Below are 13,660 nucleotides of genomic sequence, written 5' to 3'. Positions count from 1 at the left end.
ACCTTATTTTAGGAGCAATTCTTGGAAAATTGTATAAAATTCCAGGTATGTGTTCCTGTTCTTGTTTTTTAAATCTTCTCTTCCCAATAATTAGACCACCAATACACATATTTTAATTACTTTTTTTTTGCGCCCCCCCCCCTAGAGCTTGGAGGAAAAGATGTTGAAGACTTATTCACTGCTGTACTGAGTCCTGCTACTACTCAGCCAACTCCACTGCCACAACCTCCTCCACCACCACATTTACTTCCATTACACAATCAGGGTATGTTCTGATTTGGTGTTAGGTACGCATTTTTTTTTCAAATCATTCTTTTTATGCATTATAATTCAATGACAAGAGAATATTGTTATCACCACCATGATTGAAGTATACCTGGAGGTGGTAGTGAAAAGAATAATGAATATTAATGTTTTGGGAAGATTTATGTCATGTGTTGCCATGGAAACCCTGAACTTGATCTTGTTGTTGAGGTCTGATGTTTCTGCAAGTCAATCTATCTTTGTACAACAAAGTTTGGGTGTAGAAAAACTTTTTTTGCCCAGGGCATTATTGGGTAATTTAAATTTGTTATGCATTTATTGATCATGAGAAGATATGATATTTGGACTGTGAATTTTAAAACTATTCCACCCTAATCAGACCATTCTTTAGAAGATCTGATTTAGCTATTTCCTGATCAGTAACAATGGAGATACTTGGAATAACAGAATCAGGTCTTGGAAGCTCTGCATTTCTCCTCCCTTCTTAGAGATTTGGAAGGTCTGCATCAAACTCAAGATTTAATTATCTAAGGAAATGACCTTCAACAGACATGTGCAGAAAAAAGGACTGATCTCTGGGCTGTCCTAAGTCAAGCTAAATCATCATTGGTACAGATGAGACGCAGGAAAGTGATGTAAAACTGTCTATATAATGCACATCACTTCCTCTCTCCTCCTCTTTCCCTGGCGAGATAAGAGTGTGCTAGGCGTTTCAACATCTTGGAGTGTTGGTGGTGAGTTTTGCCCTTGAGCTGATTCAGGTTCGGGCATCTTAGCTGAGCCTCTTTGGAGGTCAGGCTGATTCTTCCCTCTTTCACACTCAAAACCTTACTTTTCTAGATCTCCTAATCTTCCCGCCCAGTACTAGCCCCTTCCTTCTTTCTTCTTAAATCACCTCCACTATATTAATTAAATCACCATAAAATTTCCAGCTGAGTTTGGCTGTTTGATTAGGATTTATAAATAAAATCCTTAGTGACCAAATATAATTATTAAATTCAGTCTCAACCATCATTTTAACCCTTACAGGTCCCAGGTAATGTGATGTCGTCCTTCAAAACTCTGCTTATGCAGACAGTATATAATTTTCCTTTTCTTGCCTTTGAATGATACTCTACCCTATCTGTAGCCTTTCCTTCTTTGTCCCCACTATTAGAGAACCTCAGCCATAGCTGTTGTTCTTCTGCTCAGAATCTTTGGTCAGAAGTTTGTTTTTTTGTTTTTTTATTTTGGTAGTACTTTATAGTGAGTTCCGCAACAAAAGAAACCTCAAATCATATCCAACTATAATACTAGAGGCAAAAAATTGAAGGTATTGGAGGCAGCTAAGTCATGCATTGAATAGAGGAACAAGCCTGAAATCAGGGAAACTGATCTATTTCTGTGATTATACTTAGCATTTTAATTTCTAATATGGTAAAGATTGATAAATATGACACATATATAAAAGTTCTTCTGGATATACTCAGTAATTTTTAAGCATATGAAGGATATGGGCTATTGGCTAACACAATACATAGAATACTGGGCCTAGAGACAGCTCCTCTGGAACTTCCTAGCTACGTGACCTTGGACAAGTCACCACCCTGTGTGCCTCAAGTTCCTCATTTATAAATTGAGCTAGAAAAGGAAATGGCAAACCATGCCATCTTTGAATGAAAAAATCCACATGACATCATGAAGAATCAAATTATCTGAAAAAAAATCACAAAAAGTGTAGGATTCTTTTTGTGCAAAGCTGTTTGAGAATTAGCCAACTGCTTATTTTTGTTTACTTAAGCATAGACAATGTTACTGTCTTATTATTATGCAAGATTTTTTTACAATACACTCATGCCCAATGTACCTACTTAATAATTTTTTACAATATTATTAGTGCCAATTACCTAACAAAAATCCCAATTGAGTATTTGGAAACCAGTATTCTATACTTTTATTTTCCTGCTAACTATTGATCTTGTCCAAATAATATCACTTTACTAGACCTAGATTTTTTGTTTAAAAATGAATAATTAATAGTAGGTACTTGTGTAAGATTTAAAATAAGTTGTAACCTTAAACTGTGGCATTTAAAAGTGTGGAGAGACAAGGAAAAGCATTATGACCGCTCAAAATATGTTTTTCTACAGTGTCTTGTTTTAAATCAAATATAAGGTGGTCGCCAGGGAATATATTCCCAATTATGAATATGCCCAAGTCAACTGGGTTTTATAGAGAATTTTAATTAATAATACAATGAGTAATCAAAGAAAGAGAGAGAAAGAAAGGAATAAGTACGAAGGGCCTCAAGCCAATATGGCCTAGACCTGAGTCTTAAGAGAGAAATTAGTCAGTTTTTTAACACTCACCACAAGATCTGTCTAAGCAAGGATTCTAGTGACACCAGGCCAATAATCATCTCAGCTGCTTTCACCAGCTCCCTCCTCCATCTGAATGTTTCAGAATGATCCTTCCTCAATCTGAATGTTTCAGAATGAGTCCTCCTCAAACTGAATGTTTCAGAATGACCTCCAGCTCTTCTCTGAGCTGTTATTTTTAAGGGCAAAATCTCCTATGTCACCTCCCCTAAGTTCTTCCATCTACCAATCACTGTAGATGTTTTCCAAAAGACAGCCCATTTTGAATTCACAGCTGAGTAGATTAATCTCTTTAGTAAGTCAGAAAAAATGCTGCTGTGTCGACTAATTTCATTAAGAGAAAACCTCTGAGTAAGTTTTCACCTTTTAGGTCTAAGTAGTTTACAAGTTGCCCCACCTTTATATGCACCTAGAATCCCATTGTATCAATTCCAAAAATAGGCATGGCTCAAAGAACTCCTTTCTTTTATAAGTATGGTTTTCAAGTACTTTCATTGTTTAGCAAGGAGTTTTCTGCCCTAAAGCAGTCTTAAGTAAGGGTGGAATTGAGGTCCTCCCATAGCAAGGAGTTTTCTCCCCTAAAGCAGTCTTAAGTAGGGGTGGAGTAGGGATACTCCCATAGCAAGAAGTTTTCACATTCAAGTAGAGTTCCCACTATCTGGTAGGGGATTATTTCAAGTAGGAAATTGGAGGATTCCTCAATGTGGAGTAAAATTTTTAACATTCATAAGTCTGTGAAATTTTAAGGTTTACACTTGGTAAATTCTCTTTCCTTTCCTGATCATCTATGACTGATTATTTTGTTTACTTTCACCACAAATATTCCTTACATCTAGAACTTCCAGTTTTGAACATTTGAGAAAATGAAAAAAAAAGTTAAGCAGATCAAAAATATCTTGTTTATAAAAAGCCAAAAAATATTAATGTGAAAAAATAAGCCTATAACTCACACTCCGTTCTTTTAGGTCATGTCATAGTTTTTCATTGATGAAGTTAAAAATTTTTTAAATATAAAATTAGTCACCAACAAATATGAATAATTTAATGTGAAAATTAGAGTTCCTTTGATATTTTTATTGAAATAAGTATAACAGTAACAAAATTTCATCTGCTTTTGAGTTTTTTAATTTTATTTTTAATGTCTCTTGATTTTGTTTTCTTTTTTGTTGTTGTTTTCTATCTACTTATTCCTCTCTTTTTCTCTCTCCTTTGCCTCCAATTAAGGCCTTTGTATTAAAAATAAGCAAAATTAAATAAAACAAATCCATATTGTGGCTATATTTCCCAGTATGTGTCTCAGTCTATATCTCTACTAATCCATTGCTTCTCTTCCAAAAAGTAGTTAGCATGGACTATTATTAATCTGCTGAAGTCATAATTGATCATAACTTTGATCAAAATAAAAATATTTTCCTTAACTTTTTCAAAAACAGAACCCAAACATTTTACCCCTTTACTTTTCGGAAATATGGAATTCTCTCTTTTTTGAATTTATCTTTTAAAGAATCATTCCAAAAGACCCTGCCACACTTCTGATTATTAATAAGAATAATCTCATTATAATATTAACATTAATAAAAATTATAACTTCTAAACCCATACTCTTTATCCTTGCCTGATTATTACTTAAAGCATTTGTTTTGGAATATACCAGTGTGTATTAGGGAAAGAGTTGTATAAATTATTTTCCTACAAAGATACTATTCGTTATAAGACACATTGAATAGTCATATCTTTTGGGAAGGTAGAATTTTTTTAGGTGGAAATATATTGAGTGGAAACACTTTACATTTATTTAAATAGCTCTTTTTAGCTACTGTTTCTTCTTTTATGTTAAAAATGTATTATTTGAATAGGTGTTTTTATCCTAAGGAGCTCTTTTATGAATGCCATTCAATATTCAGTCCTAATTAATTTTAATATGCAGACAATTTTTTTTTGTCTTTCATTCCTCTAAGAAGTTAACTTTTTAATGCAAATTAAAAGAGAGGGAAGTTAGGTATTTTGCAACTGAGAGTAAATTACAAACTAATGTGTTTTCAAAATGTCTGTTAGAGAAAATAGGCCTTGATTTTTTTAACTGGACATATTCTTAATTATTAGTTATTAAGTATTATCTAATAAACTTTGGGGACATCATGACAAATGTTGATATTTGATAATGGTCATATCTCTAGTTCTTAACCACTTTCATAGAGTCATATGTGAGGCCTGCACCTTTATTGGTATTGTATTTATATTAATAATCTATTGTTGTTGCATTGTTTGTCCAGTCTGACTTTTTTTAATTCCATTTGGGATTTTCTTAATGAAGAAAACTGGAGTGGTTTGCCATTTCCTATTTTCAGCTCATTTGACAGATGAGGAAATTGAGTAAATTTACTGAATATAGTGACTTGACCAGGGTCACAGATTTTAACTCAGGGAAATGAGTCCCCCTCATTCAACGCCTGGCAGTATATCTACTGCACCAGATAGTGGCCCTATCTGTGTTAATGATTTATAAGATGGAGGAAATCATCAAATTTCATTCATGAATGATAGTAAAATGCAAAATTGTACAAAATACAATAATTTTTCATTCAGAGACTTAAAATTGCAGCAAGCAATAAAATATCATCCTTAGAAAAATCCAAACAATTTCAGGCAGAAATATTTTAAAATGAAGAGATTTATGACAGCACTGAATATGGAGGTAATAATAATCCAAATATTAAATGTTAACCTCTACATTTCTAAATCTTTCACATTTCTAATCTTTCGTACTATATTAATAGAAGTATTTCATCATTTATAATATATGATTTATTATCTACTAGTTTTCTTAGGAAAGAGAATGTCATGGAAAGGGCCTATGTTCAAGACTTAACTTTCATATGTTGGGCCAGAGAGGTCAAATGTGAATTCCAGGAAAGAAATGTAGGTCAGAGCTGAAAACATCATAGGATGGGGATAACTGGAAAAGAAAGAAAATTTATCTTGTAGCCAAGTGGCTCTAAATTAATAATAATATCTAGGATTTCCATAATATTTCTTACTATGTGCATCCAGTGTGCTAAGCATTTAGAATTATAGTATCATTTGAACCTTACAACAGCCCTAAAAGGTAGATGTTAGGATCACATTTATAATAAATGTTTGAGGCTAAATTTGAACTCATTTCTTTGTAACTCCAGGCCCAGTCATCTATCCTCTGCATCACTTACTTGCAATAATAATGGAATATTTATTGCCTGTCACCCAGATTAGCATCAGAATCTTTCCATAGGTGTAACACTAGCCTGGAGTTCCTATTGCCTTCCCTCCCCTAGTTCCTTATTTTTCAGTACTCTAAAGATCTCTAATAGTCCTCAAGTTGATGAAATTCTTTTCTCAGAATAACAGAAAACCAACATTGAGATGAGTTTGATGGAGGGGAAGTACCTTCTTGTTCTTGCTAACAGAAGATAAAGAGATGAACCAGAGTGTAACTCCTATTTGACAAGAAATACACCAGTCATCCCAAGTTGGAATTCCAACCATCAATACATTATATATGTTTAGTCCAAAGAAATACCCAGAAGAGATTGATTACAAGATCATAAATTTCTAAATATAGCTATAGAAGTCTCAAGCCTGAAGTAGGTTCTGATATTTGCAAAAAAATAAAACAAAAGATATCCTAAACTTTTCTTCAAGCAAGGAAGACAAGAAAAGCATAAATTAACATTTGGTGTAGATGGTGTAGGAGAAAGTAGAAAATGGAATCACATGTTCCTATTTTGCTTTTATTTGATGAATAATAATCACATATAGTGAGAAAAAATATAATCAACTGAGGTTTTTAAGTAAAATCATATAAAACTCTTAAAATGTGCTCAAATCATTTTATTGAAATTAATTATCTTCTACATTGGACTTATTTTTATACATTTGTGGCTCAAAAAAAGAACAGTATCTTGTTTCTTTTGCTTTTCAGTTGTTGACCAAAGTCTGAAATGGCTTTGTAAATGCATACTTTTTTAAAGTGGTGATCAATAGCTGCCAACACAGATTATCCATGGATGAGACCACCAAAATACCCAAATTTTATTTAATAGCATTACACAAAGTATAGAAGACATAGTGTATCTGAATCTCCACAAAAGCATGTGGGAAAATGAAGTCAAATGACATCAAACATTTGCTAAGCACTTACTATTAAGCATTTATATGCCAGATACTGTGCTAAGCCCTATTAATAAATACCTTCAGAAAGAACAGAATGGCATCTTCTAGGTAGCTCAATCAATTGAGTACCAAGCCAAGAGGACCAGGGTTCAAATATGGCCTCAGATACTTCTTAGCTATGTGACCTTGTACAAGTTATTTAAATCAATAGATTTCAAGATAGAAAATGAGGATAAGAAAAAATAAATATAAGCCCTACCCTCAAGGATCAGTTATATTCTAAGGGGGAAACCAGCATATAAGACAAAGTGAGATTGCAAGTAGAGGAAGTACCCATCTTAATACCTGGCAAAGAAAATCTTTAACCTTGGGAGAAATAAAAACATGGTTCACCTTGGGGGCCCTTTGTAAAATGGAGTTTCTGGGAGTATCTAGCAAATTAGAGGGAGAATCTACAGAGGCAGAGAATACTTACATTGTGAGAGGCCCAGTGTGATGTAATGAGTTTTCTGTATTAAGATGTTTTTGCTGCATGATATTTCTCTCAAGATTGGGAAAGGGACATAAAATTATATTATAAATATTAAAGAAACAGTTGTCATAGTCAGTTTTTGAAAAGAAAATCTTCATGGTAAATAAGGTAACCAACTTAAACTATATGAAAGCGTGTTATGTAGAATGGTTAAATAGTCTTATTAAATCTTACCTTTTAACATATTATAGATGACATTTCTGTAGAGGTTCAAAGATTAAATTAGATCAGAGTTGGCAAAAGTATTGGCAGGTGTGTCAAGCCAGCATGAGGAAGGAGCTGTTCTGTTCCCACTCTTCCCAGCACCTGAGCATAATTTTTGTATGCTCTGTCCCTCTATCCCACTTCCCAAAGGAAGCACTTCCTCCGCTCTCTGGGGCAATGTGAGGGGCTCACAGGCAGCTTGAAGTTGCAGTTTGGGCATGAGGACTTGAACACCTTTACCAGCACTGGACTAGAGGATTCTTAATATTTCTGCAGTATTTAGAAAATTCTAGAATCAAAGGTTAGAAGTAAGATTGGAAATTTAGTGAGATGCTAGGTTGAGAAGAGCCTTAAATGCCAAATAAAAGACTTAATTTTTATAGGCAGTCACTAAAATTTATTGTTTTGGTTAGCCTGATTATGAATGGAGAGTATGATCTCATAGGAAATAAGCTTTAGGCAAAATTTCTTTCACATGCTTCATGCAAGGGTACCAGTTAGAAGCTTATTTCAATATCCAGATAAGATGTCATGGTCAGATATCTCTTGGTTCTCTGAGTTGCCAGAAGGGAACATATGTCCAAAATGTGAAGGTAAGGATGATATGATTTGATATAAATTATTAGATATTTGCAAGACATTCTGGGAGGGAGTTAGGAATGTAATACTTGGTTTACAAATAGGGTGGCATAGTAGTAGTAGTAGTCTCTCGGTAACCGAGGATGACGATTGTCTTTGTGTGTTTTCATCTATGGTGTATAGATGAGTGTGCACAAAGACACTTGTGTGTGAAGGAGATTTAAGTGGAAAAGTCGATGCACAGAGACAGTCCCACTCTCTCGGTGTTGGAAGCCTGGGTCCAGTGGCACGAAAAGTCGTTACACCTGGAGACTTCCTCAGCTGCATTGGATGGCCGTGTTGTCTTTTGTGCTCCAACACGCCCTAAGCACTCCACAGTGTCTGAGTCCAGATTTGAACCTACGACCTCCCGTCTCTAGGCCTGGTTCTCAATCCACTGAGCTACCCAGCTGCTCCCTAAATTATGGCGATTTTAATTAATGTAGAGAAAAGGAAGGAGAGGGGAAAGAGTTAATTTAAACTGCTCCAGCTCAGGCTAGCCAGGCAGTAGTTAAAGGCCTTGGCTAAAGGCCTCCCTTGAGAGTCAAAGGAAAGGGAAGTCAGTCTTATCACTCACCACAAGACCGTATCAAGGAAGCTGTCTAAGTGAGCTCCTTCAGGCTGAGTTCTGAATATCTGAATGCCCGTATGTCCAAATCTCCAAATGTCCAAATGACCTAAACTGAACTTTTCATTCTCTTTCATAGACCTTTCACTTTTGTGTCTCCTCCTCTAAATTTTCACATCTACCAATCACAGCAGATGCTTTTCTACAGGACTGCCCATTCTTTAGTTCTCACCTTCTCTGGTTAGATTATATCTTTTGAGCTACTTCACACTTCTTTGTTAAGTTCACCTTTTGTTAGTTACTTGACCTTTTTGTGATTAACCTTTATAGGTACTTAACATCTTTTCTATTTCTATTAAGATACTAAAAATAGAGTTAGCTTAAAGTTCTAGCTTCACTATAAAGTGAGAACTAAGTACCTTCATTGTTCAATCAGGAGATTACCCTAACTATGTGTAAGTAGGGTGGAGTAATTTCCAAGTTCACAATACTGACAGAAAAGGCAGAAAAAAGAGCCACCAAGTGATTTCGTTTGTTTAGTCAGCCTTCTGAGCTACTTACCTAAACAAATGAGTGGTGTTTATAAAGACTCACATTTTCTTTCAGTTTTAATTGTAATTTTTCAATTATATATAGAAGCATTTTTTAGCAGCTGTTATCTGACATTTTGCTATCCAGGCTGTCTCCCTCTCTCCTTCCTCTCACCTAAATAAATGATGATACATTTTACCAGTGCTGTAATGCAATACATATTTCTATATATGTCACCCATTAAATATATAAGAAAAAATTCATGAATTAAATAAAATGAAAAAAATGCTGTGCTTTGATCTACATTTAGACTCCCAACAGTTCCTTCATCTTGTGTCCCTTGGGTTTATCCATAGCTAATTATAGTTTGATCCTTCACATTTGGCAGATACGGTGTTTCTCTTACTGTGTTGTTCTACTTTTTTACTCACTTCCACTTCACATCAATTCACATAAGTCTTCCCGGATTTTTCCAAATGCATCCTGTTTTTCCATTACAGCCATCTGCCATAGCTTATTCAGCCATTCCTAGATTGATTGATACCTCCTCAGTTTCCAATTCTTTGCCCATGCAAAAAGAGCTTTTATAAATAATATATGAATAGCTTTTCAAACCCCTAATATTGCATACTAATAATATAACTCAATGTACCATATTCCCTTTTATTGATTCTTGCCACTTATTTCTTAGACTAACACTCATACAATTATATTTGTATACTTTTGGTGTGAATTTCATTGAAAACCTGAATTTAAAAAGAGCTTTTTCAAGGAATAGATTCTTAAAACTTTAAAATACTTAGTTGTTTTATCATTGCTATAATTTGCATGTAACCTTACAGACTTAAATTGTTTCTTTTTTTCTTCCCAAGGAGATGGTGTTTTTTCTCGGGTGCCACTTATGAATGGCCTTATTGGACCTAATCCTCATCTTCCACATAATTCTTTGACTCCTGGAAATGGATTAGGAAATTTCTCTTCTATAACACAATCCCCTTATACTGATACCAGGTATGTATTCCAGAGTTTGTTGTGGAAACTTAAATCATGGTGATTATTTGTCTTTACTAAATAGTGTAACTAACTCATAGTAGCAAGAAATTTTCACTTGTTGCAAAAAGAAAACAAAATCCCTGAGTCCTGTAATTCAAAATCTATCTTCCAATAGACGATACAGGAATAATTTATGTCATGATACTGAGACAATATATATTTATAGGGATAAAAATCCTGTTCTGAATCCGATGGGAAGTGATCCTCATAGCTCCTGGCCATCATCAGTCCCTACAATGGAAAGTGAAAGTGATACTTTGTCTAACACCCAGAGAAGCACTCTCAAGTGGGAGAAAGAAGAGGCACTGGGGGAAATAGCAACAGTGGCACCTGTTCTCTACACCAACATCAATTTTCCCAACCTCAAGGAAGAATTCCCAGGTCAGTCAATTTATTCATTTATTTGTTTGTTTATGTATTTTTAATCTATTTATTTATACACACAGACACATAGTCATGTTCATTCACTCTTTCAGAGTAGAAAAGACTTTGACGCCTCCAACGCCCTGTAACTGGTACCTTACTTTGCCCCTTTCTTTACCTTTGGACTTTAGTTTATATATATATATATATATATTTTTTTTTTTTTTAATAGAGTACAGGTATAGTTGCTTGTAGCTTCCACATTCTCTAATTGTTAAGTCCTAGATATCTTGATTAACATTTTACACTCATTAACTATCTTTGTATTTCAGTCCTTTAATTAGTAACCAATCCAGTCCTAATATGTAGCCTGAAAACTAAAAGGGCTTTTTATATTAGGTAACTAAACTATCTGAACAATAGCTGTTTCTTTTGGTTGCATTATAATAACATTTTTATTACCATCATCACTATCCTAAAGTTGTTTATAATGATTGTTGTTGATTACTATTATTACAACATTTTGGGGAATTCATTTTGTCAGCTATTTGGAAGATGTACTGAATTGGCCATCAACTACAGAGTAGGCGACCAACTAAGAGTCTATAATATTAATTTAGGTAAGAAGCAATAAAGCATTGAACACTCCAAGGTGAATGGCTGTATCAGTGAAAAGCAGGGAATTGTGAAAGATGATTTGGAGGTAGAAGAGAAAAGATCTGGTAACTGACTGGATATGTGTGATAAGGAGTCAAGAATGACACCTGAAGTTTAAGTCCTGTTTTTTTGGGAGGATCATGATGCTCCTGATAGAAGTGGAAATTTTAAATAGGGAAGGATTTAGAGCAAAAAGTGAAAGGGTAATTTTTTTTTGGTCATATTGAATTTTAGAGGTCTACAAGATATCCAGTTAAATATTTTCAATAAATAATTCATGATCCAGGATTAAATTCAGGAGGGAAACTTTAACTGACTACACAGTTCTAATAGACATCAGCAAATCCTACTGAGCTTTAAGAGAGACTAGTCAGTCCTTAATCACTCACCACAAGATTTTGTCCCAGGCAAAACTCTAGTGTTCAGAGAGACCCTCCAGTTCAGCTCCTGAGCTCAACTAACTTCAGCCATCAAGAATGCCTCCAATTCAGCTTCCTAAGCTGAACTAAGTCCAGAGGCCTCTGACCTCCTTTTAAAGAGAATTTTCTCCTATGTCACCTCCCCTAAATTTTCACATCTACCAATCACAGTAGATGTTTTCCAAAGGACTGACCATTCTTAATTCCCATCTTGTTATCACCTTCTTAATTCCCATCTTGTTATCACCTTCTCTGAGTAGACTAAAACTTCTGAGTATTTTACACTTCTTTGCTAAGGTTGTCCCTTGCAAGTTGCCTGACCTTTTAGTGATTAATTTGAGCTTCATAGGTACTTAGCATCCTTTTTTATTAGATCTAAAAATAGACCTAGCTTAAGGTTTTAGTTTTACTAGAAGTATGGGTTGGGGACTGTTTCATTGTTCAGTAAGGAGTTTATACCTTTATCTTCCTCTAAAGTATGCCTAAGTATGGGTGGAGTAATGTTAGAGTTCCTAATATATTCCTGACCAAGTACCTCCATTGTTTAAATGGGGAATAGCTTTAACCTTAGCCTTAAGATAATGTTCCAAGGTAGAGTTGAGAAATTTAAGATTCACATTTGCCACTATATAGTGGCTCTTTTTCTAATCTCTTCTTCTGCAATCAGACAGAATCATTAAGCAAAATCCATAATTTTTAAACAATCAGTGGCATCATTTTTATAATCTAAAGCTTTTTGGGTATGCATTGACATTAGGACAAATGTATTTTAAACTTTTATTACTGCAAAATAAAAAAAATTAAAGAAAATCTCATACTGATGACATGTGCTTCAAGTAGCAAAAGGAAAGAAAAAATAAATCTCATATTATTTTGCACATGCAAGGAAAAACAATTATAAAAAAGTTTTTAATAATCAAAATGATATAACTTACAATCAGTGACACACTGTGTCGCCAAGAAGAGGTATACAAATACAAAGGTTCCTCACAAAAAAATGAGATCCATTTTCTTTTTAATTTGACTATGAGCCACTGTGTGAGTACAAATCATTTTCAGAATAAAACAGTAATACAGTAGTATAGTAGATGATGCACATTCAAAGAAAGTACCAAAATCCCTCAAATTCACAATAGCCCAGTTAATTACAATAGCATATGAACCCATTCTCATATTTCATGAGTTGCTGTATGAAAATTTTAAAACCTATGAACTGATCGATATTTCTCATAATTTTTACAGATTTAGTAATTCTTTCATTTTGGGCAAAGATATTTTAACTGTTGATGAAATCCTTTTTGGGGTCTAAAACATCACTAAGAAATCTAGATTGTTCTTGTGAAAGTAAATTAAACTGAAGAGTATACATACAGGAGCTCCTTTTGGCTTCCGGTTTTATATACAGCAGTTTCCCCCAACCCCCCCCCCCCCCCATCCCCCCTCTGGCAAGTACTTCTATTTGGTTCTCTACTTTAATACAACCTTCTATAATATATAAAAATATCATCCATTCAGAAATCACTAGCTATCTAAAATTATTTCTGAAGACCCCTTAAGATTAGGATTTAAATTCTTACCTCATTAAATTCTTCAACGGTTGTATACAATTGTAACCAGTTTTGTTGAAGTCCATCCATCATCATCTATATGACAATTAACAAGGGCAAAAAGGCAGAAAACACTTTCTAAGGTGACATGCGATCTTCGATGGAACTAGTGACGAGTTTGGGCAAGATGTTCATTGGCTTATACAATGATATTTTGTTCTTCAATAAGTAAATAAATATAAAGAAACAAATAAAGAAAAAACAATCATATAACAAAATATTGATTAGATTAATAATATATGAACTTAAAAAGAAAATTAAAACTTAAAAAATCAGGAAATACAATAATATAAGCAAATGACAAGGTGCAGGCAGTGCAATGAGAATCCTTTTCACCA

At 34.1% G+C, this 13,660-nt stretch overlaps 1 protein-coding gene across 12 annotated transcripts in view; it reads left to right on the top strand.

Annotated features, from left to right (window-relative positions):
- The window catches only part of KMT2C (lysine methyltransferase 2C), a 337,243-nt gene that overhangs the window by 260,709 nt on the left and 62,874 nt on the right, over window positions 1-13,660 (top strand). For all 12 annotated transcript variants that reach the window (XM_056799936.1, XM_056799944.1, XM_056799939.1 and 9 more), the window contains 4 exons: window positions 13-45; window positions 146-265; window positions 10,096-10,234; window positions 10,443-10,657. In XM_056799936.1, the coding sequence (XP_056655914.1) occupies window positions 13-45; window positions 146-265; window positions 10,096-10,234; window positions 10,443-10,657 (507 nt within the window). The remainder of the gene's footprint in view (window positions 1-12; window positions 46-145; window positions 266-10,095; window positions 10,235-10,442; window positions 10,658-13,660) is intronic.

The sequence above is a fragment of the Monodelphis domestica genome, chromosome 5, assembly GCF_027887165.1.
Source record: "Monodelphis domestica isolate mMonDom1 chromosome 5, mMonDom1.pri, whole genome shotgun sequence".
In the NCBI taxonomy this organism is placed as follows: domain Eukaryota; kingdom Metazoa; phylum Chordata; class Mammalia; order Didelphimorphia; family Didelphidae; genus Monodelphis; species Monodelphis domestica.
The sequence above is the reverse complement of the archived record's forward strand: the minus strand, read 5'-3'. Positions and strand labels throughout refer to the sequence as shown.